Source organism: Elephantulus edwardii, unplaced genomic scaffold, assembly GCF_000299155.1.
Source record: "Elephantulus edwardii isolate Elephantulus edwardi_28Jun2011 unplaced genomic scaffold, EleEdw1.0 scaffold00030, whole genome shotgun sequence".
Classification (NCBI taxonomy): Eukaryota; Metazoa; Chordata; class Mammalia; order Macroscelidea; family Macroscelididae; genus Elephantulus; species Elephantulus edwardii.
This window is the reverse complement of record NW_006399780.1, coordinates 13,308,612-13,336,189: the sequence shown is the minus strand read 5'-3', so window position 1 is coordinate 13,336,189 and position 27,578 is coordinate 13,308,612. Positions and strand designations below refer to the sequence as shown.

At 41.6% G+C, this 27,578-nt stretch overlaps 1 protein-coding gene across 1 annotated transcript in view; it reads right to left on the bottom strand.

Annotated features, from left to right (window-relative positions):
• Nucleotides 1-692: 692 nt before the first annotated feature.
• The window catches only part of TGFBRAP1 (transforming growth factor, beta receptor associated protein 1), a 48,766-nt gene continuing 21,880 nt past the window's right edge, over nt 693-27,578 (bottom strand). Inside the window, exons 4-11 of the mRNA XM_006883841.1 lie at nt 24,735-24,817; nt 19,417-19,758; nt 14,605-14,662; nt 12,361-12,504; nt 9,655-9,801; nt 8,966-9,128; nt 4,269-4,702; nt 693-871 (exon numbers count right to left, since the gene is read on the bottom strand). Of these exons, the coding sequence (XP_006883903.1) occupies nt 695-871; nt 4,269-4,702; nt 8,966-9,128; nt 9,655-9,801; nt 12,361-12,504; nt 14,605-14,662; nt 19,417-19,758; nt 24,735-24,817 (1,548 nt within the window). The 3' untranslated portion in view covers nt 693-694. The remainder of the gene's footprint in view (nt 872-4,268; nt 4,703-8,965; nt 9,129-9,654; nt 9,802-12,360; nt 12,505-14,604; nt 14,663-19,416; nt 19,759-24,734; nt 24,818-27,578) is intronic.

Genomic DNA, 27,578 nt, shown 5'->3' with positions numbered 1-27,578 from the left:
ATTGGGAGCTTATAAAGTCACCTGAAAGTGAGTGCCTGGGTAGAGGGAGGAGTCTTTTCAGCCGTGAGAGAGGGATGGACGGAAAGAAAGAAAGAACATAAATACTTCCTTCAGATCAGTCATCTTGAAGGGCAAAGAAGGGCCCACTCTGTACTCCCCAAGAGCAGACAAGGATGCCCCAAATGGCTGTGCACGTGCATGGAGAATGGATGGGCACGGGAAGAACAGGTGTGCCCAGTGAAACCAGCCCACCACCAGGGCCCTGCAGCTGGCCAGGCCCCGGGGAGAGAAGTTTCTTCTCTTTGTCACATGGAAGCAAAATATCTCCAGTGCAAACAAACGCCTGTCTCAAGACACCAAGGTGCAAAGGTGGTGGCAATCCAATGCGTCTGGACAGCACAGTAAAGGCTCTTCTCTACCTCCTGAAATGAGACTTTTAAAAAAAATTACTATGTACCTGGACAATAGTCGAATGTCTCTGTGTTCAGCATTTTAAGGTATTTTCCATTTACATTCATATAAAGTGGTCAGCAGTTAAGAGTCCCTGTTTCACATTAACTGAAGTCTCCCAGCACCCAGGATAGAACCCCTTCTCTCGGTGGACACAAAGTGCAGTTGGCTCTGTGTGCTCTGCATCCAGCAGGCCTGGTGACAGGCTCAGAGGTCACCTTGAAGTCCTCGACTGGGGTTTGTTTCAAGTCCGGTTGCCAGGGTTGGGTGAGTTTGGGTTCGTGTGTCTGCTTGCAGCGCAGTGGGTGTGGACAAGACCACCGTTTGGGTATCTAACAAACACAGGCTCACAAAAGGGATTTTGGCACATCTGGCAGAGCTTTTTTTCTGAGAGCTGAATTGAGCTTCCTTTTAATTTCATCTGTAAAAGACCAAGAACTCTGTCACATATAGTATTCACATAAGTCTCTTTCTTTCCAGTAACTCAGAGGTGATACTTTCTCCCCTAGAAAGTATTGTTACTGTTGAAGATCACTTTAATGTTTAATTTTTTGAGAGATCGTAATAAACCTTTTGAGATAAAAATAAAATTACTGTTAGTAACCCATCCAAACTCATTGCTTTCTAGTTGATTCCATCTCATCGTGAACTTACAGGCTAGGTGAGAAATGCCCTGTAAGGTTCCCAAGGCTGTAAATCCTCCCAGTCACATCTCTTTCCCTCAGAGCATCTGGTAAGTTCTAACCTCCAACCTTTTGTACTAAACCAACGGAACTCTGCATTTCAGTGACCAACTGCTGTTCACTCAGTCAAGTCATATACTGCTTAACTTTCAATTCAAGCCTCTCCTGGCAATCCTTGCCTGAGTTCTGTTATTTTTAAGTGGGGTCTGTAACAAATCCATGTAATACTAGAGCTGAATAAGACCTTATAAATCATCAGATTCTCTGGTCCTCTGACTGGCAAACAAGATAGAGAGAAGAAACTCAGTCAGTCATACCATTAGTGAGGGGCTGTGGTGTTAGCACTTCAGAAAATGGCTTTACAACCATTGCTTTTACCCCATATGGAGGTATGGTCTCCAGCTGACACATGGTTCACCTGTGGATCAGTGTCTTTAACATCGACAGCTTTGAGGACAATGGAAGGGAGAGACTTGGCCACACTGGAGAGACTGTGTGAGGTATAGCCTGACAGAGACCAGGAGACAGAGTCAGACTTGTTTGCTCACTGGACAACTGCGGGAAAAGCTGACTTGCGACTGTATGACACAAAGGGTGGTGGATGATGGAGGAAACCAGAGGCGTCCTGAACCTGCATTTCACCTGCTGATTGGAATGCTGTCCGAACTAATTGAGTAATTGTGTCTTACTCTTAACTTGTGTTTAGCTTGTTTACTAAACTTGTAATTTTCACTGTATATCCTTTGCCTTCCCCAACTCACTTCAACATGTTTCTCTAATAAACCCCACAATTGTGAGTAAAGTAATGTCTATATGTCGATCTGCAACAAATATCAAATCCAGTCATTAGTAGGTATGGGACAAGGAGGGAGTTTATCTACCCTTGTAACTATCTGTTTGGTACTGTGTATGCTATTTTGATGGAGACAGTTCTTCTTTTGAGTTAACGGTGGTCAGACTTAGCCTTCCTCACATTGCACTGGCTCCTTTTCCAGGGCACATTCCTGACAGCTCCCAGAAAACATAATTTTGTTTCTTTAGAAGTAACTAACAAAAGTGAGATATAATTCCATCAGTCCCTGTCTGGAAAGTGGGACTTAAATTTTACAATTTTAAAAGTGTACAAGCTAACTTGTGGAAACCTAGAAAAATCAGGCTATTTGTAGGATAAACTAGTAATATGTATATTCATCATTCATTCCTAAGTTTCATTAGTCATTCAACAAACATTTATTAGATACCTTCCATATGCCAGGCTTGGCCCTAAGGGTACTGAGAGGAATAAACGATGCTCCCTACGCTGAAAGAATCAGTCTAGTTAGTAGCAGTAGTTGTTGCTGTTGTTGTTAGGTGGTGCTGAGTCAAGCAGGACTCATGGCAACCCCATAGACAATAGAACTGAAGTGGGTCATAAACTGTGCAGTTAGTACAGGGTGACAAGTATGAACACAAGTGACAAACGCTGGCAGGCAAAAGAAGTGATTAACTGCTTATGTAGCATGAGGAGGTTTAAAAAAGGAAAAGTATTTAGGTTGGGTTTTGAGTAGGTGTTCACCAGGCACAAGACAGAAAACGTAAGAATGTTTTAGGTGGAAGAACAGTACATATAAAGGCAAGGAGGTATGAAAGGCTGTCACATCTGGTGGTTCCATGTGCTAAGGCGAAGACATGTGAGTGAAATGGTGTGAGATGACAAGGAGACAGGTGAACTATGAATTCAGCTCAAGAGTGAGGGAGCTCTGGTGGCCTAGTGGTAAGAAGCTGTGCTGCAATCTTAAAGACACGTAGTTCGAATCCACCAGCTTCTCTGCAGAAGAAAGATAGGCAATCTCTTCCTGTGCCTCTGAAAACTCACCAGAGAGTCAGGTTTGGGTCAGTTTTGACTTGACAGTACACGACAACAACAACAACAAGTAGTTAGACTGCTCATTCCAGGCAATGAGGAGGAAATGACTTTGAAGTGAGAGAGTAACACACGATCAGGTTCCAGCTTCATCTTTGGAAATATCAGTCAGTCAGTCAGGTAGGGTGCGGATCTCACAAGAAAGATATTCCCAAAGGGAAAGTAGAGCTTAGAAACCAAGTATGTGGAGCTCTGAACTGTTTAGGAATTCACATCTCGGCTCCTCTACTTATTAACTGTGTGACTTCTCTGTGCTTCAGTCTCTTCTTCTGTGAAATGGATGTAATAATGGTAAACATTGCACAAAGTGATGATAATGAAATTATATCAGGGAAGTAAAGTACTAAAAATAACAGCTGGCACATACTACACAACCTACACAACCAGTTTGTGCTGGCTGTTTTTATGATACCATCTTTCCCTTGAGAGAACTCTGGTAGCACAGTGCTTAAGCTCTTGGCTGCTAACTGAAAGAGCAGTAGTTCCAAACTACTAGCTGAGAGTGAAAAGACCATCTGTTCCCATAAAACAACTGGCTAGAAAAGCCTGTGAGGCAGTTCTGCTGTGTCAAATAGGGGCACTAGTTGTCGAACTGAGCAGACACCACCACCCACCAAAATCCTTCCCTTAGCCTTCCCAAACCTTTCTCTTGATCATCGGTATATCAAAGGGAGGAAACAGACTTGCCAGCCCAGCTTTTGACTCTATGCACATATATCTCAGCTTCTCTATGGGCAGAATCATACATGTGAATTAATCACAGAGAAGGGGGGTAAATTCCCATAAGTAAAATCTATAATGACTAGGGATGATAGAAGAATTGATGCCTTTGAGCTGTGGTGTTGGAGAAGAGTATTGACTATACCACGGACTGCTAGGAAATCAAATAGGTTCATTCTGGAGAGGGTGAAACCAGGCTGCTCCTTGGAAGCAAGGATTCTAAAGATTCATCTGATATATTATGGACATGTTGCAAGGAGGGACCAGGCCTTGGAGAGGGTCATCACGCTTGGGAGGGTGAAGGGACAGCACAGGAGAGGAAGACCCTCAATCAGATGGATTGATTCAGTGACTGGGGTTATCAACGTAGACTATAAAGTTGGCTTAAGATACAGCAGGGTTCAGAGCTATTGTACATAGGGTCACCATGGGTTGCAAACAACTCAATGGCACATAACAAACAACAACAACAAATGTCAACTGGCCAAGAAGCTAGCTTGTCACACACTTACCTTATCGTATTTGTAGAGTAAGTTTTCCGATTTAGCCAAGCCTAGCGCCACTTGCGTCATCCTCTTGGTGTGGATGCTGTGCCTCATGGCTCCCGTAAGGAACGGGCAGAGGAGCTGGACTGACCAGGTGTCGGGGAGCAGCTGCAGAACGTGGGCTGTGTCGAACTCTGTGGCGTGGTGGTTCAGGAGGTCCACGGCGGCCACGACCAGCTCACAGTCTGAGGGGCTGGCGCCGAGGTAAATGGAGAGCAGCAGGTGGAAGAGGCGCTGCCGGCAAGAGGCGCCCTTGCCCTCGGAGCTCCACAGGCAGTAGTCCTCGGCAGCAGAGAAGTCCTTCAGCTCGTGGACCAGGATGTGCAGCGCCTTCTCGTGCTCCTCCAGCTTCCCGTGGAGGATGGCGCTCTCCATGTGCAGGCCAGTGCCCTGGATTTTATCTGTGAAACACAACTTGCTGTTTAGAGATGGGCAGGGCGAAACCACAACCGCTCAGCATGCCTGTCCAACGCAGCTTGCCTTCCCACTAACCTTATCATAAAAGAGACACACTGCCACTGAGTCACAAATGACCCATAGCTGACCCACCAGGAGTTGAAGCTGAAAATCACACGGGAGAGAATGCTCATTTTTCTCCCAAGTAGGGTTAGAAATAGCAAAGCAAAAGTCACCTACAAGTTGCTAAACACTGCCACCTAGAGGACTAATAAGGGAGCTCTGCTGGCTTCCACGGGAAGCTGAGCTGCTAAAAAGGCAGCATCCCGGGAGGTTTGAATCCACCAGCAATGCCGAGCAAGAAAGGTGGCCTTTCTCTCTCCCTCCATGCAACTTACGGTTGGTGCTCATTCGCAGGCAATGAGCTTTTGAAAGAACAACTAAGATAAGATCTTCTTGTGTTTTTATGTTTTCAATCTGCGTGTTAACAAAACAGAATGGATTCCTTTCTTTAAGCATAGGCAGCTCTCAGAATAAATATTTAACAGAATAAATAAAACAAATGTTCCATGTCTCAGAAGGCTTCAGTGAAGCCTATCAAAGAACCATGCCCCAAATAACTTATCACTGTTACTTCCCCCAAACAGTATCTTATGCCTGAGAGAAGAATGCTTATCTCCATAAACATGCAGACAAATACTCCCTCCCTTCAAAAAGGCAGGTGATCCCCTTTGCTCTTAGTCAAACTATATTTCATTGAAAACAATGAGTTGATAATTGTAAAAATTCCTATCTATATAATTTAAGGGTCTTGCTTCGCTTACAATTTAAGCTTCTAGCTTATAAGGAAAACTGGCATCCCTTCTGGCAAAGGCCCTGCCCTGACTTGGCCATGTCATGTACTTTGCTTCTCGTCCCATCTGAAAAACAGGAATATAACAGAAGTTCTTCCCTCTACAAGGGGATATGTTCCAAGGACAACTCCTACTGCAGGGGTCAAAGTTAACAATCAAATAACAGGCATGCTGCATTTGAACTTGGCCGCACCAAGGCATTCCAATCGCCGCTCAGGTCTGTGGACAATGCAGACATTACTAGTCTTATAGCAAAGGAGTTAACTATAGCACTACTCTCAGAAGCCTCAAGACACATCAAAGTCATTCTCACAGTGAAATGTCAACAAATCATTGCTAAGTGGCTGTTAGTGTATTTAAGGCACAGGAAGAAGGGAAAAGATGATTACAGAAATTATGTCATTTGCACTTTCACAGAGATTTACACTTTTCTCACATTATCACCTCACTCATATTTGATGCACTTGAATCACTCTGACAGGGTAGGCTGGACAGTAATCATTACTGTAACTTCCCTGGTCTGATCTATTCCGAGGTCATCTAACTAGCCAGGGGTGAGGAATTTCCTTTTACATCTAGCACCCTCTGCAGCACTGTGGAGGGCACCCTCCTTTCCTGTATGCTCCCAGTCTTATCTGCAAATTCAGGTTTATCATTTTTGACTGTTCAAACTGTAACTGCTCCAGGAGGCTGTCCCTGTTTCATCTACCCCAAGATGGGGTCCCCTGCTCCCTCGGCAGAGTAGAGAACCTCCTCCAGCCCTTACGCCTCATTCTCATGGATGTATGAGACGCCTGAGGACAAAACTTAAATCTCACACATCTTCACATTCACAGAGCACAATGACACACTACACACGTTCAAAAGGCTGACTTACAAAAACACTCATCAACAGATCCATGACTACTATCAGACTTAAAAATATTTAGCAACGAGAATGACTCATCAGAATGGATACTGGCTGCGAGTGACTACATGGTGTATCTAAGAGAATGTCTGCCCTGATGAAAACACTGTTCATGTGAAACATTGAAAACTCAAAGTCATGTCTTCATTCTACTGCTAGTAGTCTGGGCTGAGGTATCTGCTCTAAGCCTCAATTTACTTTCCTGTAAAAATGGACATAATAATAGGAATTATTTCATATGGTTTTTGTGGAAATCTAAGAACTGGCTGATACAAAATAATTTCATGAAACAACTTATGTTCAAAATGCAATGGTGATGAAGGAGCAAGTTCAAGCTGCTCTAAAGGAATTGGCAACAAACAAGGCCCCAGAAATTGATGGAATACCAACTGGCATATTCCAACAAATGGATACAGCCCTGGATGTGCTCACCCAGCTGTGCCAAGAAATCTGGAGGACAACCAGCTGGCCAATTGACTGGAAGGGATCCATATTTATTCACATTCAAAAAAAAGGTGATCTGATACGGAAGTTATAGAATGATATAATTAATAACACATGCAAGCAAAATCCTGAAGATTATTCAAAAGTGACTGGAATAGTACTTTACCAGAAATATAAGCTGGAAGAGGTCATGGTACTACAGACATTACTGCCATAATCTGATGGATCTAGGCTGAAAGCAAGAGTACCAGCGAAATGTCTTTGTTTCATTGACTATGCAAAGGCATTTGACTGTGTGGATTACAACAAATTGTGGCTAACTTTGAGAAGAATAAGAATCCCAGAATACCTGACTGTGCTCATGTGAAATCTATACTTGGACCAGAAGGTAGTTGTCAGAACAGAGCAAGAAAATGCTCAAATCAAAATCAGAAAAGGAGTGTGTCAGGGATGTATCCTGTCTCCATACCTTTTCAATCTGTATGCAGAACAGATCATTTGAGAGGCTGGAATTTATGAGGATGAATGTGGCATCAGATTGGAGGAAAACTCATCAACAACCTGTGTTATAATGCAAATACAACTTTGCTTGCTGAAATGAAGGAGGGTCTGAAGTGTTTGTTGTAGAGATTCAAGGACGGTAGTTTGCAATATGGATTGCATCTCAACATCAAGAAGACAAAGATTCTCACCAGTGGGCCAACTGGCAGCATCGTGATGGAGAAGAAATTGAAACTGTTAACAATTACAGCTTGCTAGGTTCCATAATCAACACTCTTGGCACCAGAGGTCAGGAAATCAAAAGAAGAACTGCATAAGGAAAATCTGCTACCAGGGACCCCTCCAGAGTGCCAGAGAGCAAGGATGTTAAGTCTAGAGACTAAGGTGTGCCTGATCTAGGCCACAGTCTTTGCAATTAGTTGGTCTGAATCAGAGAGCTGGACAATGATCAAAGATCACTGAAGAACTGCTGCCTTTGAGATGTGGTGCTGGAGATGAAAAGTAAACGTATGGACTGTCAAGAATACTTGGAGAGGGTGAAACCAAGCTGCTCCTTAGTGGCAAAAACTTTGAAGCTCATTCTCACATACTTTGGGAATGTTGTCAGGAGGGAACAGTCTTTGGAGACGGTTATCATTCTTGGAAGCGTTGAGGAACAGTGTAAGAGAGGAAGACCCTGGATGAGACAGATTGACACAATAGCAGGGGTAACGAGGGTAGGTGTGTCAGAGACAGTGATATTAGCTCAGGATAGAGCAGGATTCAGAGCTATTGTGCATAGGGTTGCTATGACTCGTAGCCAACTCAACATCATATAATAATAACAATCATACATGCTGAACTATGCTTGACATAAAATTAGAAATAAGGGTAAAAAAAAAGACACTAAAGAAAAACTTGTTACTAATTCCAGTAAGTTTAAGTCCAGAAATTCTATGTTGTCAAACATAGCAAGAGATCAGTTAACTCTATTTACTGCAAGTAAACGCTATGCTTTGTGGCACTTGGCACAACGTAGTCTCTCTGCCCCAGAAATTGAAAGCCAGAATTGCCTTGGCGCTACCTGCGCCGCCTTCCTCAGCTTAAGGCTCTACAGGCCTCCAGCTCTGAGCAGCCCAAGAGCAAGCAGCCTGGGGACACACAGAGTCTGCTGGTAAAGCTACTGGGGAAAATACTGGAGTTATCCAGTGGAGCTATCAGTCTTTCAAAAGAGAATAAAGAAGTTAATGCCATTAAACAGCAGATGTAAAGATTGTTGAAATGACAAGTGTTTTGTATTTATATATATAAAACAGAATATGTATTTTTTTAAGAATAATTAATCAAAAAACCAAAAACTGAATAAAGACATTTAAATGAGAGTATGGTTGATAAATTCTCCAAAAATTTCTAGCATCTACCAAAACAGATTTGATGTTATCAATTTAAAAAGTCCAATTCAGTGCTAGAGAAGCTTTGCCCAAGCCCACCATGCATTCATGGAATAACGACCAAGTGCTTCTCTCTACTTCCCATTCTAACAGAAATGTATAAATTGGAGAGAATATTGCAAGCATCTTCACCTATTAGAAAGTGGACTCTGTATAGGTCGGATTTCTGGAGCAGACTTTGTAGTTTCGCTCGTGCTTCGGATGTGTCTGCTGTCCCCTTGGCACCGGCGCTGGGTATCTGCTGCAACACCTCTTCCAGGTACAGGAGAGCTAGGTGGGTGTGATACTCTTCCTTCTGCAAAACACAGGGAGTGCAAGCAGACAAACAGCGTTCACAGGCGTGCAGGCCTCAGGGCCATAAAAATCAATCAGGCAGTGCTCTGAGAGGTGCGAGGGAGCCAGGTGATAAAGGACCGTTCACAGCACAAACTGGTTGCATCAACACCATCTCAGAATTCTTAACACAGAAATGAATTTAAAATTGTTGTGGAAATTGCTGTGTTTTTTAAATATACGGATTCTCATCTGGAGAAGAGTGAGTAACAGGATTTACATATTCTACAGAAAAATGCAGTCCTGCTCATTTCCTTTAAGGGTAATAGCCAGAATGAAAGAAAATGCAAGCAGAGTGGAGATGAGATGGAGAGTGAGAAGAGAGCTGCTTATTCACCTGGGATTCTTTCCACAAGACTCCAGGGCCCCGTGGAACATAAAACATTAGCCAGCCATTCACCCAAAAGGTTTAACATCTACTTCCATTTCTAAACTGTCAGCTGGGACATTACAACATACACTTTGGTCGAAGTTTCTGAAGGGCTCACCTGAAGTCTTCTGTCTATTACTAGATGTTCCATATATTTAACAAGGGCTTTTGGGTACTTTTTAAGGCAATTGATAACATCGTCTGGTTTAAAACTACTCTGCTGCTGTTCATCCAAAGGTCTCTTCGTGAAAACTTGAACGCCAACCTGAAATAAGAGTAGTAATGGCGTTACTAGGATTTCCAAAATCACGAGCTTCACTTCATTACTGCACATTCACATTTTGGGTAAGATCATCACTATAGATATAGGGTTAAGGAAAAAAGTCACTGCCAATGTACTGACAAAGGCCGTAGATAGGAGAGGCAGCCTGAATTCGGAAACCTTTGTCCTAAATTTCACTGTAATTTCTATTTAAAAGATAGGTACTAAAGAATAGAGCCCTTATTTATTAATACCAAGTTTTGAAAACCAGGAGCAACAATTTTTTAACATAAAGATCATTCAAGGTGGTCAGCTGCTAAAAAGTAAGGGAAAGAATATTTTAAAATACTGAAGATTTGGTACAGCAAGCTCCCAGTTCTTTGGACACTGTTCATCCTGTATGTGGATGTGACAGACAGATGGTTGATGCAGGATTGGTGCCTTAAGCCACTCAACAAGGTGCCAGACTGCCTTCCTATGCTTATCAGCTGAGACATATTGAAGGCATTCCAGTTTTCAACAGAATTCTAAAAAGGGGAGTAAATTCTGCTGGACCTCTCTTGAACACTTATCTGTGTACACTTTTTACTGTGTCTGTCTTCCTCTTTCACGCACAAACATGCAGAGGCTAAAACATGGGAAATACACAGTACAGCTCTTATAACTGTGATTAGGTTCTGTTAGCTTTGATTTATGTCTCAACTTTAATAACAATACAACTTTTGGAAAGGGTAACCTTTTTGGGAAGCTTAACCTTTCTGAGCTTCAGTTTTCTTATTGGTAAATAATGTCTATTTTGAGGGGTTATGTTCTTCACGGTCAAGTCAACTTTGACTCTTGGGGACAAGCACCCCATGTGTGCAGTGCAGCAAAGTGTTGACTTTTCAGAAGCAGATGAGTGCCAGGACTGTATTGGAGGAGCCTCTGAGTGGGTTCACGTAAATGTTTGCCCCACCCAAAACTCCCACCAAGTTAGTGATATTTAAAACAGATGGCATATAAAGTGCCTGGTGTAATATGTGTATTTACTATTTTATAAATCTTACCTGTTATTATATTAACACTGAGAAGAGCTAAAAAAAAATCCCTCATTGCCGTGGAGTCAGAACCAAACACTTAAGTAATTTTCCAGTGAGTTTCCAAGGCCATTATTGCATGTGAAGAAACTGTCAGTCTTTCCCCAGCTGACCTGCTTTTGGATTCAAACTGCTAGAGAGTCAAGGTTTTCAGGATAACGACGCAACTCTCTACAGATAAGGCCATGATCCATGGAGGTGTAGTGAATAACATATCGGCCATGATTCACAGAGGTGTAGTGAATAACATTATCAGGCTACTAGCCAAAAGGTCTGAGGTTTGAATTCACCAGCAGCTCAAGAAGAAAGACAGGCACTCTCCTCCTAAAAAGATACACCGTGTTGGAAACTCAATAGAGGACTGAGATATGAATCGGAATCTGTTTAACCGCCGTGGGTGAGTAGAGCCTAACAAACCTTTGGAATCTGGCAGATCCATGCTGTAAGTGTGTGTATTGTGCATGAGTGTGCTGAGGTGTATTCTGCAGGTGTGTTAATGTGAAGGGAGCCCATAAAGGTGGAGGAAAAGATACACAGAGCGCATGGACTCTGATCTTTCATCTTGTTAGAACAGCACTAAGGAGAACACTTTCCACATAGGAGAGTCTATTCCTTGGGGAGGGACATCACGCTAGGAAAGGCAGAGGGTCAGCGAAACAGAGGCAGGCCCGCATCAGAAAGCTGATTTTGCTTCACCAAAGTGAGCCTAGGAAATGTAAACCTTTTTAATGGTGGGAACTGAAATTTCATCTCCCCCACTCATATATGGAGTTTTATTAAAAACTTTGCCCTTCCAACAAGTACTTTTTGCTATGGTCATCATTTCTTTCAAGAGATGAAGAGTCCTGACCTCAGGGTCCCCAACTTCCTCAAGGACCACAATACTCAAAAAGGGGCGGAGAGTGCAGACAAGGCAGCAGCCTGCCTGTGTCCAGGCTCTCTCTCTATCCAAGGAGATTCAGTGCTAATGTCAAGCAGGAGTGACTGAAAAGCACGTCATGTTATTAGGACGTGAAGAAAGTCACCTGGCTATGCTTTTCCTGCCCAGAAAGAAGATTCTGAAAAGGATATTCTGGGCTCTGTAGCACAGAAATATACAATTTTTGTAAGAGCAGAATCATTTCAATGGTTCAAGAGACGGTTTTAGTGAGCAGGGGAAAATAAAGCTGTCTAGGGTGGAGGGAAATAGTACAAATAGTGCTATAGCTGCACAACTCTTTGAATATAATCAGTATCATCTAGCAATACACCTTAAAATTATTAAAATGACTAATTTTATGTAATATTATTTTACCACAATCTGAAAAAATGTTCAAGTACCAATTTCATGCTGTATTTTATCACAAGCTTAAAAAGAAATATAATTTTTAAGAAAATAAAGCAGAGGGAAAAGACTGAAACGTAGTTTACTTACTCCCCACTTGAAATCAAGTTATGATCAGGCAAAAAAAAAAACAACAAAAGAATGCATTTGTGAAGCACAAACCTCCTCACTTTTCTGCAACACCCAGTCGGCATACTTCCACACCAGCTCCTGGTCTAAGCAGAACGTAAGAAAATCGACGACATATTCATAGAGGTCTGAGCGAGTCGAGTCGTGAATCTCTCCATTGACAATGTTCACCCATAACTACAGAGGAAAAAAAGTAAAAAGAAATGCAAAGTTACGGACATTTTTGTTTTTGGTTAGAAGAGCTGTGAGGTTCACAGACTTAGCCTTTCATATTTAATGGCAGTAGGAAAACATTAACTACTTAAATAAATTCTCTTTCTTTTTTCCCCAACCTCCCTCCAGAGAAATGAAAAAATGTAGAATACATATTCAGGTAATTTAAAAAATCAAGTACCAAGGGGTTTTCCCCTCTTTTTATACCCAAATAGAATAGTAACTACAACTTGTGGGTTCAGGTGGGTACCCTAAAAATGCTTATCTGTGAGCTAAAAAAACAATCACTGACAATGTATTGGCACAGAGGGAAGCAATCCACCTACAACCACCAGCCATGTGCTGTTTTTATCTTCCTCATAATTTTTGAAGTTCTTTTTAGACTCTGTGATGGTGAGAAGCTGTCATGTTTTAGAAGCTTGGTCTTTTGCATGGGGGATCAGGTCAACCTTACCATCAACTCTTTAGCTGCAGAGCTTTTGTCATGCCTGGTCTATTACTATTTCAGTTCAGACCCTCGCATGTGATGACAGAAGACCTGACATACACACGAGAACTCACTCTGCAGTTCACCACCTTGGCAGCATTCCTTACTTATCTACTCGTTCACCTGTCGCACTTCAGCACCACCCCACCAGTGAGAAGCCCAAGACACTGGGCAGGCAGTTAAAATGCTGTAATTTCTATAGCAGTATGCTTTGTCGTATTAGCCGCTTAAACACTGAAAGCCCTAAGCCTCATCACTTAAGCTCACAGAGTCTAAGCTGTTTAGATTTTTTATGATAGAATTCTGCCTTACATATATAAATATACTTCACATTGAGTTTGCAAATATCTCTCTATATATAGCTCTGTCAATGTTGCTATTACACTTACATCAAGCTGTAATTCTTAGGATGCCATGTTTTAAAACATAAAATTTTATCTGGCATCTAATACATGCTCTTAGCTATTTATTATTTTAAGGAAAAAAATAACAATAAAACCAGACCAGGAGACGTATTGTATTCAGCAAGTCCTGCTGTCAGGGACCTCTTCAAAATACTTAAAAGCAATGATGTCAGTTTGAAGACCGAGGTGTGCTTGATTCAGGCCATGGTCTTTTCAATTACTTGCTAAGCATCCGAGCTGGACAATGAGTAAGGATGACAGAAAGAAACCTGATGTCTTTGAGTTGTGATGTTGGAGAAAAGTACTGAATATCCAATGGACTGCCCAAAGAACAAAGAGATATGTCTTGGAAAAAGGAAAGCTGCAGTGCTGCTTGGAGGCAAAGATAGTGAAGCTTCGTCTCTCACACTGTGGACATGTTGCTAGCAGGCTACCCCCTGAAGGGACTCTTGCTTGGAGGGTCACAAAGGAGAGGGATACTCTCCAACGAGATGGACTGACACAGTGACTGAATTAATGGGCTCAAGTGCCAGAGACGGTGAGGACGGCACAGGATAAGAAAGGATTCAGATCTGTTTTTCACAGGGTCACTAGGAATCAAACCAGTCTTGACAGCACCTAACAACAACAACTTTGTAAGTAGGCTACTATGATAGTTTCTTAACACAATCAGAGACTAAACACAGGTGTTTTTTTCCAGAGTTGACAATGCTGACAAATCTATTCCACATTCATGAATTCAGGGGCAAAATTTCTGCTAGGACCACTGGTTCAAATCCCAGCTCCATCACTGCCAGTGACGGAATCATCAAGAGACTTGCCTTGTTCAGCTTCAATTCTGTCATTAAGAAATTCTGATAGTTACTGTCATTAACAGTGGAATTTCTAAACCACAGTGTTATTCACAGCCAACACCTCATAAGCAGTGACAGATGCCATATAGCCAAGTAAGAAACTGTGTTTTTATCTTCCTAATTTTTATAAACTCAATCTTGAAAGTGTTCTTTACAGAGGTATAAAGAAAACAAAGCTCTTGACCACCATTTCTTTAGGAAGTGACTTTCAAAACCAGTATGTCTTGTGTAAAAGGATGTACATCAATTTATGAATTTTTTAAAAGAAACATTAAACGATATAAAATTTGAAATAATGCTAAAATGCTTTTAAACTGACCTGAATTGCAGCAGCGTCTTGGTTATTATAATGATAGAGCAGTCCAAGTGCAAAGTACCTGAGGGGGGAAAAATTGAAAAACTGGGTAAGTACATGCTCTCCCCACCACCCACCTAACTATGGACAGAACCTACAGTGGTATCGCTGGTTCAGGACACTGAGTGTTTCCATTCAACTGTAACGGAACAACAAAGTAGAGATGTTAGGGATGCTCACATGTTTTGTTCCAGGTTCTAACAGCTTTTTTTTTTAACTCACTCATTATTGCACATTTCCCCCCTCCTCCTTCCTCCCTGATGCTCATGTTTTGTTTATTAAGGCACAGAGGGTCCCTGGTATAAATGAGTTGCTTTCCTAAGTCTACTTTAAGTTAAATTTGTACAAAGTCAGAACAATCAAGACAGTTTATTTTTTTGGGTCTGTTAATCAGACATCTGTCTTGGTATATACACTAAACCATGTACATCTTCTTTGCATCAACAAAAACTATTAAGGAAACACCTTCAAAGACATTAAAACATCTAACATAGTCCAGTAATAATAATAATGTTTTGGTGCATGTTGCAAAGTAGTGTTCACTTGTTATCACTAACCACTGGATATATCGCAAATGTTTATTGTAGTAGGCTTTATGAAGTTGGTTCACAACTATGGGTTGTATGAGAGTCAGGTATTTATAACCCACAGATCACTTGTACTGATGATTCAATTTCTAAAAAGGATCTTACTCAAGTCTAAAATATGCAGCAAAAGAAAACTATAGTTATGCATTAGAAAATGATATATGGAATTGCTTTATCATTTATTTAAAATACTAACTTAATTTCATGACTCTTCAGTTAAAATTACTAACCTGTCAGGAGGTGTTCAAAGAACATCTGACAGGTACGCTATGTAAAAATGCACAAGAGCAAGAGCTGCCAGCACTGCCAGGTACTGCGGAGGCACAGAGCTGAGGGAGAGTTTCCAGAGTAAAAGACCTGATAGCTAACTCTGGCTTTACAATTTATGAGACCTATGACCTTGACCAAGTAGCTTAACATTCCAAACCTCCATTTCCGCATGTATAAATGGAAAAGGTTAGCACTAACACTGGCGGGGCCTGGCCAGTGAACTGTTAGCTTGCTTTCTGAGTTCCACAGGCACCACCCTCCTAGTTTTCCTCCTCCCCAGCTGGTAACTGGAGGAAGCTAACAAAACGAGATGTTAATTTTTTTTTCCTCTCAAAGAGCAAATACTATTAATTCTCAAAGTACGAGTTTGACCCCTTCTCTTTCCTTTAACATGGTAAATTACACTCGCTCCCCAGATCCTAGAAACCTGGTTAACAACCGTGAGGCATCACTGTATTTTCCGGCCCTGGTGGCACAGTAGGTTAAGCTTTAAAAAGATAACCATAAAATTAGCAGTTCTAAGCTACCAAGTGCTCCTTAAGAGAGAGATGAGGCAATTTCTTCCCATTAAGTTTTACAGTCTTGGAAGCCGGATGGAGGGTAACCATGAGTCAGAAATGACGTGATGGTAGTGGAATGGGTTGGGTTCTAAACAAAATAATGATGTCCCTGGGTGGTACAAGGGGTTAAGCACTTGACCTCCTAACCAAAAAGTTGGCAGTCAAACACACCCAGAGGAGCCTCAGCAGAACATCCTGGGGATCTGTTTCTGAATCAGTCGTGAAAACTCTATATAGATCACAATTCTACTCTGTACACGTGGGAGCGTTCTGAGTCACAACTGACACCATGGCATTTGGTCTGGGCCAATTGGCAGCATCAGGATGGATGTGAAGAGACTGAGATTGTTAACAGTTTTAGTTTGCTTGGCTCCACAGTCAACACTCTTGGTATCAGCAGCCAGGAAATCAAGAGATGAATTGCATTGGGAAAGGCAGCTGCCAGGGACCTCTCAAGGGTATTGAAGAGCAACAACATCAGGCTGGAGACTAAGGTGTGCTTGATCCGGACTATAGTCTTCACAACTACATACTAAGCATTGAAGAGTTGGACAGTGACTAGGGATGATAGAAAGAGAATTGATGCCTTTGAGCTGTGGTGCTGGAGAAGAGCGTAGAATATACCATGGACTGATAGAAGAACAAACAGGTTTGTCCAGGAGAGGGTGAAGCCGGACTGCTCCTTGGAGTCAAGGATTCTGAAGCTTCGTCTGACATACTTTGGGCATGTTGCAAGGAAGGACTGGTCCTTGGAGAGGGACATCATGTTTGGGAGAGTGGAGGGACAGTGCAGGAGAGGAAGACCTTGATGAGATGGATCGATTCTGTGATTAGGGTAGAAAGAGTGTGTTGGAGATGGTGAGGTTGGCAGAGGATAGAGCAGTGTTTAGGGCTTTTGTATATTGGGTCACTATGAGTTGCAAGCAACTTGATGGCACATAACAACAACAATATTCTGCAGTATAAACAAGTAACTGACAGGAACTGTTCAAAGAGCCAACACCACATAAAGGCCAATCACAAATCTGTGCTGTCTCAGGGCTTGTGAGCGGGATCACATGGTCTCTACAATATTCGATCTCTACTTTCCCCATTTCAAATACATAAGAAAAATCACAAACCAATACAAATCTCATTGTTTAAAAAGAATTTGAGAACTATGCAAACTCTTCATTTTTAAAGATTACAAATTACGCTGAGATAGGTTAGACTACCCATCTATTTGCCCAGAGTAAGGAACTTGGCTGGCCCTAGTCAACTCAGTCAGCATGTATTAACCACCCACCACATGCAAAACAATAGGCTTCAAAAACAAATAAATAAAAATATCTCCACTTGTGAAGTGGGTTCTAACCCAAGGCAATCCTCGGACAGAGAACTGTCCCACAGCGCTCTCGATCGAGTATGTAAATCTTTATGGGAACAGACCGTCATATCTTTCAACAAAGTCGCGTGAGGGTTCAAACCACTGACCTTTCAATTAGCAAACAAGTAATTATTATGCCATGAAGGCTCTTTAGCAATGGGTCAGGCTCCTGTTGTTGGGTTCCGTCGAGTCTGAACTGACCCATGGCGGACCCTCCAGCAGGTTTTCAGAGGCAATTAATCGCACTGGAGGAGACTGCCCATCCTTCTCCCTTTGAGCAGCTGGTGGATTCAGTGTGCCATCAGGATTGCAGTGCAACTTCTTGCCACTAAACCACTAGAACTATGACTGAGGAAACCAGAGGTTTCTTGTACTTGTGCTGCTGAACTGAACCTAGACTTTCACTGGTTGAGAAGCTGTTTTCACTAAACTGAAGAACAATGTCATACTGCTAATCTGGCTTGGGAATGCTGACTAAATCTGGACTTGCACTGTGTGACAGTCTTTGCGTCCTCAACTCTCCAACCTACTTCCCCAATAAACCTCACAATTGTGTGTAAAGTCTGAGTCTTATCATAAACATCAGACTCAGTGATTGGTAGAAAAATGTAAAAAGGTACAGGAGGGGGAAAAAAGGGAGAAGAGCATAGATGGTGGCATGTAGTTATTTTTATTCTATGGATATTATCCATAGAGAATTTTGGAGAATTGTGGCATCAGGATTGGTGGAAGATCTATTAACAATCTGCGTTATGCAGATGGCACAACCCTGCTTGCTGAAACTGAGGAGGACCTCATGCACTTGCTGAAGAGGGTCAAGGACTGCAGCCTTCAGTGTGGACTGAGGCTCAATGTCAAGAAGACAAAGATTCTCACCACTGGACCAATTGGCAGCATCAGGATGGATGACGAAGAGATTGAGATTGTTCACAGCTTCAGTTTGCTCGGCTCCACAGTCAACATTCTTGGCACCAGCAGTCAGGAAATCAAAAAGCGTATCGCGATGGGAAAGTCTGCTGTTAGGGACCTCTCTAAAGTACTCAGGAGCAACAGTGTCTCTCTGGAGACTAAGGTGCGCCTGATACAGGGCATGGTCTTTGCAATCGCTTGTTATGCATCAGAGAATTGGACAATGACTAGGGAGGACAGAAGGAGAGTGGATGCTTTTGAGCTGTGGTGCTGGAGAAGAGTACTGAATGTACCATGGACTGCCAGGAAAACAAACAGATTCATCTTGGAGAGGATTAAACCAAGCTACTCCTTGGAGGCAAGGATTCTGGGGCTTCGTCTGACATACTTTGGACATGTTGCCAGGAGGGACGGGTCCTTGGAGAGGGACATCATGCTTGGGAGGGTGGAGGGACAGCGCAGGAGGGGAAGACCCTCTATGAGATGGATTGATTCGGTGACTGGGGTAATCGGGATGGGTGTGTCAGAGGCAGTGTGGTTGGCGCAGGATAGAGCAGGGTTTAGGGCTGTTGTGCATAGGGTTGCTATGAGTCGCAAACGACTCGACGGCACATAACAACAACAACAATGGATATTATCAATGGACACAGTTTCCCTTTACGAATCAGGTAGAAATCAGACTCAGCCACCCGCCTGTTAAATCTGCTCCTTTCATAAATGTGCATTATGAATTTTACCAACACACATGGTTTCTTTCACAGACTAATCCTAGACAGAATAAGGAGGAAAACTAAGAATCATTTACTAATTTACTAATAAAGCCTATTACTTATTCCAAACTGGGCCAGACATCATTAAAGAATTGTTATTCGCCCTAATATTCTCCAAGACTCTTTCAATTAGTCTAAAGACCATTTTCTGAGAAGCTCTTTGCTCCTGTTGTCATTATGATTTCATGGCAGGCAACTGGTAAGCCTCTTTGGAACACAAACCTCACACAGCCTAAGCAAGCTGCTTCAGGTACTGTCAGTCTTCCTGGCAAAGGGCAGTGGGGAGAGAAGGCATCTGGGAAGGGAACACTCACTTTTTGTGCTTCTCCAGCCAGGCAGCGCTGTCTGTTAGAAGACAGAAGTTCTCAGTGACCAGGAGGTCCAGCAGACTGTCATGGTCAGCCTCTGCATACAGCTTGAGCAAAGCCGTGTCAATGTCTTCTTTGTAGCCATTTGCTACCTCTGTGCTGCGGACTTCGTTCAGGTAGCTCATGAGGAAGCGTTTGCACTGGGCCATCTTCTCCTGGTCCCCTTGGGTCAGCTGGTTCAGGTCTGCATACTCATGAAGAGGAGGGTGAGACCGTGTGAATGAAGAGGAGGTAGGCAACAGGAAGGGGTAGAGAGAGATCAGCTCCCGGACATCAAGCTGGCCGCCTCTGCAATTACAGTGTCAAACTAAATGAAGCAAAAAGAGAGAAAGAGTACACATAGGCACACAAAACAACACTGGAGGGCGTGCGCGTGTGCACACATCAACGGGGAGCTGGGTCTCAGGGAAAGCACGTCAGAGTGACGAGTCTAATCTGCAAGTGCAGCAAAGTACTGCTCACCATGTGCCACCACCTGATTCCAAAGCAGAGAAGGGGACACTATGAGGGAAATCCCAACGCAACAAAGCTGGTGATGGAGAGTGTCAAACAACGAATACGATCTGAACATCAAATTCAGCACCAGAATCTCAGAAAACCACAGCCAAAAAGGACCCAGAGGATATGACGTCACTGACTGATGAAAAGAGCATTATATCACCAAATGTTTTTCTCTAGTCAGTAGGCTTTCTTATTTCCTATTGGAAAACATTTCTGACACACAAAGGGACTTAATCTTTAAAAGGTCCATTCATTGATGTTGTCCTCTCTTGGTTGTGCATTTCTAGCTGCATTTGCTAGCTTATTTATATCATAGGCCAGACCTTCTAAGTTTAGTCCCATTTTGTCTCTTATAATCTTATGTTCTGGGGCTTTTTCCTCAGGTCTCTGTTCCATCTTGAGTTAATTTTTGTGTATGGCGTGAGAGGAGGATCTTGCTGCTACTTTCTACAGGGAGAAGTCCATCTCACACAATGGTCTTGTAATGAAAGTTTACAGAATACTCCTGGGCCTCCACAAGGAAAAGACAGATAATCCAATTAAAAAACAGACAAATGACATGGAAAGACTTTTCAAGGAGAAAGACATTCGATTAGTCAACAAACATATGAAAGCATGCTCAAAATCATGTGCAGTAAGACAGATGGATGCAAATCAAAGCCACAATGAGATACAATCTCACCCTAGTAGCAGTGGCAAAGTTTAACAGGGAAGCAAGCAATAAATGTTAGGATGTAGAGAGATTGAAACTCTCATACATTAGTGGTGAGATAGTAAAATGTTATGACCACTTTGGAAGGCAGTTTGGCATTTCCTCAAAAAGCTGAACAAAGAAATTCCCTATGGCCCAGCATTTCCACTGCTAGAAAAACAGAACTGAGAAACAGAGATCTGTACAGCTATAATCACAGCAGCATTATTCATAATAGCAAGAAAATGGAAAACGTCCAAATGTTCAACAATAAATTAATGAACTGAGAAACTGTAGTACATTCACATGCTGGAATACTACTGTTCAGCACTCAGGACCAATGGGGGGAAAATACAATAAAACATGGGAGAGGATAAAGAGCTTCAGGCTGAGTGAAATAACTCAGTCTCATAAGGACAAATATTACATAAGACCATTACTGTAAAAGCAGAAGGATTAACTAATCCTCCAAAGGAGGAAGGGGAGGGATCAGAGAAGCTGTTCACGGGGTTGCAAAGTTTGGTGGGTGAAGGGATGAGGAATTAGGAAACATCTAGTGGGGATCTGAAATGAGGGGGTGGTAGTGGACACAGATCAATGGTGATTAATTTTCTAAAACACAATGTGTGGGGATGGTCATACGAAACACAATGTGAATGAAGGAATGTGTGAAACACAATGTATATGAATTTTTTATGTAAATCAATAGAAAATAAACTTTTGAAAAACAAGTTTATTTTCTTTTTTTAAAAAAAGAGCATTTCAGCTTTGAAAGCAATACTTCTCCTGGACCAAATTAGACAGATTTGTTGAAATGTATATAAATAGAAGACTATTTAAAATAAACCACAAACCAAACAACCACAATTTATCATTTCCTCATCAGTGGTTTTATAATGATATGCAGAACCATTTCTGGGGCTATTTTCACAGTAACACTCAACAAAAGTCAAGAGCACACCATTAGAATTAGACTCAGATGACCAGTGTCGGTGTCCTAAGGTCACCATGGTATCATTAGGTATCTAGGGGCATTTCCACCTTTAATTCATTGCTGCTCCCTATCTTCCCTAGCCCTCAAGCCTGCTCTTCTTGTTTCCAATGATAACAGCTCATGAAATCAATTCTCACCACAAAGAACTCTTGGCCCGGAATGTCCAGTGATGCAATTCAGAAACCCTAGCCAATGACATGATTCTGTACTGGGGACACCAGTGCTTATTACAGAAGATCGAAAATGAAGTCTATTAAACAAGATTTCTTTCCTGGCAGATCTAACTCTATGCTCTACAATGATCCCACACCAGCTCATTTATACGACAGAGAAGTATTCATGCTGTACATCACAGAAGCAGGAAAACTATCTTACTCTACATCCTAGAACTTAGATACTTAGGCAAATTAATAAATGAAGGATGCACTGAACATCGTTGCATATTAGATTTAGTAGCTACAAGAAGAGACACATAGCATATATCCCTATGACATGGATGTTAAAGAGGTTTTTATCTTACTCATAGTAATGTTAAAAGTTGTGGCCTATCGAATCATGTTGAGAAGAGTTCTAAGGATTAAACCCAGCTCAAAGAAAAAAGATAGCAGGATTCTGTTTTAGGATTTTATTCTTCAAATATTAACCAACTCAGTCACATTTTGTTAAAAAAGCTGAATGATGGTTTAAGGCTGAAGAATGCCAAGTAGAGAAATCTTGTCTTAATGACTAACAGGCCCTATACTCTGTTACAGTGAACTTTTCTAAGAATGTTGTATATCCATCCATTCCCAATTACTTGTTGTTTTTAATTAACCCAAGGAAATAATGAAAATGTACTGGGATACACTTATTATCGGAGTGAGGGAGTTCTCAACATTGCCAAGAAAAAAAAAAATCAAGGTTTTACTGAAAAAGATCTTAGGTGTAAAGAGATGAAAATCTATTCAAACCAAGTTACCCATCTTTCTAAGAACATTTAATAACAGCACTTAGATTTCACACTTGCCAGAAATTAGTTTTAAAAGTTACGGCAATGAATGAACGGAAATCCAAAACCTCTGTAAAAAAAAAATAAATAAAATAAAAAATTTTAAAAAAAAGAAAAAAAAAGTTACAGAAGACATTGCCACTCAATGTCCAACTCCTTTCTTTACTCAGAAGGCTGTGCAACTTCCAAACAATTTTGTAAAAGAGTAAGGCTGCCCATCAACAAACAAATGGATAGAGAAGCTGTGGTATATTCACACAGTGGAATCCTATGTAGTACTTAAAAACAAGGAACTCATGAAACATTATACAAAATAGGTGACCCTGGAGTACATTATGCTGAGTGAAATATCTCAGTCACAAAAGGACAAATACTGTATAGTGCCACTGTTATAAAACAGGACTGACATGGAGGTTAGGGGAAAACTAACAAAAGATGGGATAAATAACGTACACTACAATGAAACAGATGAGGGATAGAATTGCTTAAAAGGAATATATGATTAGGTATTACGTACATGACAACAGTGCACAGTAAGAACTGCATAGTAAAGTGGACTGGGGGATGGGCGGGGATTGTAAAACGATGAAAGAATTTTTTTTCAAAGAGAAAAGCAAACTGGGGAGGGCAGGGAGGAAAATGTGCAACAATGAGTGAATGGAAATCCAATTCTGTATAAGAACTTTCATTAAAATCTCAATAAAAATTTTTTTATTATTAATTTTAATGAAAATTTACAGAGACTTTAGATTTCCATATTTCACTGTTGCACTTTTCTCCCTGCCCACCTCCCCCTCCCAGTTCACTCTTCCCTTTGAAAAGTAAAAGAAAAATTCTTTCATTGTTTTACAATCCCTCCCCCCAGGTTCACTCCACTATGCAGCCTTCATTCTGAACTATAAAAAAAAATTTTTTTTAAAAAAAGAGCAAGACTCACACCCTGTGGATGTAAGCACACGCCTAGAATGTAAGGCAGGCCTCCTACACTAGGGAAAGGGGGCATATGCTGCAGATAGGACTTCTGCTCATGTTTTTACTGATCTCAAAGCAATCTAGTCTGAGGCTACATCCATAGCTTGTTTTGATGATTTTAAATTGTGCAGAACCTATGCTGGTGAGACTTTATAAGGCAATGTTTTAGGATATTTAAAGACTACTCTAGCAGGTTGCACTTCATCTTCTCCAAGGACCGATGAGAAAGCAAGCATGCAGATACTGGGTACACAGGCCCAAGAAGAAAGGGCAGCAGGAAGAACACGACATGACAGCAAAGGAGAGAGAGGAAACAAGCACAGCTTCTTATTTCCAGCTTCCCTTTTCCAAGAGACAAGGAGGGTGGTGGAAAGCAAGAGGGAAGAGGATAGAAAACCCCATGGGAGGTCAACCTACAGATACAGAATTCGTTAACATGTCAGAAGGGACCTCACAAGAGAAAGCCATTTTCCTAAGAGAGCGAGCCAGAAACGCTGTTGGTGCCTGGTGCCACTGATCGAGTCAGTCTAGACTCATAGTGATCTCAGGGACGACGTGCTAGCCTCACCACCCCTGACACATTTGAGCACACTGTGTAGCTGCTGTGTCAGTGCATCTCCTTTTCTATGCCCAAGAATAGACTGTTTTCAAAATATCTTTTAAAAATACAAGCTTTCATAGGTTTCCCAGGAAGAGCTCGCTCTTCCTCCACACTCAGATCTTGTTAAATCTCTAGAGAAAAGAGTGAACAAACAGTATTTTCCTAAGAAGCCATTAAGTGTTATCAACTTCATGCTTCAGAATTCTCTTCTCCTGGCTAAACAATCTTGACGTCCTTAACCACTCTTCACAGAACTCTTGTATATAGCCTTCAATAACCTCCCATCCCCTTTAAACACTAGAATGTTAAACTAAGATTACAGGTAAGACGGGTAAGAAGAGTGGCGAGCATCAATGACATGAGTTATTTACTAATATTAACACTACTTCTATGTTCAACACAAACTTCCACAACAACATCTCATCTGACATAAGGTTCTGGCCATAGAGAGTACATCATACACATGTATAAATAGGGACAGTGTCATGAAAGTCTTGCTACCAACACCGTGAATTACCTGAAGAGCTCTTTAGCTTCCAGGAACTGGAGTTGTGCAAACTGTATAAATCCCGCCTGCTGCAGAATCCTTCTGTACATTACCTGCAAAGAAAGAAGGGCTTAATTTCATAGAGACCTCAAGATCATCACAGGAGGAGAAAAGGAAAATTTTTAATCCATACCCAAGCTAAATGTTAATAATTATATAGAAATGTAAAGCTATAAGTTAGTGGAAAACACAAGGTATACATAAAATGATTTACAGCACAACGTACAAGAGCCAGGACCCTTGGGGACAGAATGGGACTGTCCTAGAGTTCTCAAGGCCATCAATCTTTATAGAAGCAGATTGTTGTCTTCTCTTTCTCCTGCAGAGCAGCCAGCATATTCAAACCACTAGCCTCTTGGTTTGCTAAGCCAAGAGCTTTAACCATCATGCCAAGAGGACTTCATGTTTACATGTTGTTATTATGTGCCATTGAGTCACTTCCGACTCATAGTGACCCTATATGTACAACAGCCCTAAACCCTGCTCTATCCTGTGCTAACATTGTTGCCTCTGATACATCTAACCTCATTACCCTAGTCTTTGAATCAACACATCTCATCTCATCCTCTCTTGCACCGTCCCTCCAACTTTCCAAGCATGACATCCCTCTTTGAAGACTGGTCCCTCCTTGTACCATGCCCAAAGCATGTCAGACGAAGCTTCAGAATCCTTGCCCCCAAGGAGCAGCCTGGTTTCACCCTCTCTAGGATGCACCTGTTTGTTTTCCTGGTAGTCCATGGTATATTCAATCCTCTTCTCCAGCACCACAGCTCAAAGGCATAAATTCTCTATCATCCCTAGTCATTATCCAGTTTTCTGATGCACAGCAAGTAATTGAGAAGACTATGGCCTGCAACAGATGTACCTTAGTCTCCAGACTGATGTCATTACTCTTCAATACTCTGAAGAGGTCCCTGACAGCTGACTTTCCCAATGCAATTTGTCTTTTGATTTCCTGGCTGCTGGTGCCAACTGTTGACTGTGGAGCCAAGCAAACTAAAGCTGTTAACAATTTCAATCTCTTTATCTATCATGATGCTGCCAATCAGCCCAGTGGTGAGAATCTTTGTTTTCTTGATGCTGAGCTTCAATCCATATTGAAGGCTATAGTCATTGACCTTCTGCAGCAAGTGCTACAGGTCCTCCTCAGTTGCAGAAAGCAGGGTTGTATCATCTATATAACACAGGTTTGTTGATGAGTCTTCCTCCAATCCTGATGTCACACTCCTCCTCATGGAGCTCAGCCTCCCTGATTATCTGTTCTGCATATAGATTAAAAAGGTATGGAGATAGGACACATCCCTGGTGTACACCCTTCCCGGTTTTGAACCATGCAGTGTTTCCTTGCTCTGTTTTGACAACTGCCTTCCGATCCAAGTACAGGTTTAGAATAAGCACAATCAAATATTCTAGGATTCCCATTCTACTCCAGAGTTAGTCACAGTTTGCTGAGATCCACAAAGTCAATGCCTTTGCACAGGCAATGAAACACAGATAAAACATTCCTCTGGTACTCTCTGCTTTCAGCCAAGATCCATCTAACATTAGTTAAAATATCCATTTACATATAGAAACTAAAAAGTACTCTATACATACTTAATCAGCCCTTTGGTTTTGAAATAGAGCTGCTCTCTGTTGAACACTTCTTCATGAGTCTACTTTCATGAATCCTCAATTCTTCCCAAATGGACTTTTTACAATTTTTAAATTTTCTACTAGTTTACTTATAAAATTTGAATATATTGTTTCCAAGAACAAATTCTTTCAATTCCCCTCACCCTCCCACCCATCAAATTGTACAACCCCAGGATTAATCCCCCCTCCTCCTTCTCATCCTCATCCCTCTGTTTCCACCCTCTCACACCTCTCCTGGATCCTTATATTCATTCTACAATAATGGTTTTGTACAGATTTATCCTTGCAGGACTGAGTTCACTCTGCATAATGCTCTCCAGTCCCTCCCAAATTAGGTAATAATTTACAAAAGCATTGCTCCTGCATGCTGCATAGTGTTCCACTGTGTGAATGTACCATCATGTCTCAATCCATTCATTTGTTGTTGGTCATTTGGGCTATTTCCATGTTCTTATGATGGTGAATAATGCTGCTATGAACACTGGTGTACAAGTCTCCATTTGTGTCTCAGTTCTCATTTTCTAAGGGTATATTCCAAGAAGTGGAATAGCTGGGTCACAAATACACTTCTTCCTATCTTCTTGTTCATTTGCGGGGCTTTGCTGACTGTCTTAGTAGATACAACTACTCAGATATACGTTTACAATCCAATGTTACTAGCAATCTAGAAACAGCTCTTCTATCTGTACTCTTCTGTAAGTGCTACATTAAAGCAGCATATCCCGAAAGACATCAAACACTAAGTTTATCCTACCGAATGAATGAGTGAACAAATGCATGGCTTTCCTGGTCGATGATGGGAAATGCTGTATATTCTATCTCCTCCGTGACACACAACCACTCAAAGTTCCTCCAATGAAGGTGCCAACTTGTCTTGGCTAAACTCATAGCACCTATTTGTCCATTTTCATTGTTGTTCTAACGCCAGATACTTATTTTTTCTTTTAAATTGTGCTTAGAAAGCATGAAGCAGAACCTGTGGTTCAATAACATTGATATACTTTCATGTTATGCCAGCTTGCCACTCTTTTGAAAAGCAGACAATTAACACAATTATCATTAACACAAAATTTCCACTGCCTTTGAATAAATCGTGGCTCTGGTGGGTGACAGACGTTGAGTATAGGAGAAGTCTGCTCAATCTTTCTCCCTTGGAGTGGCTAGTGAATTTGAACGAAT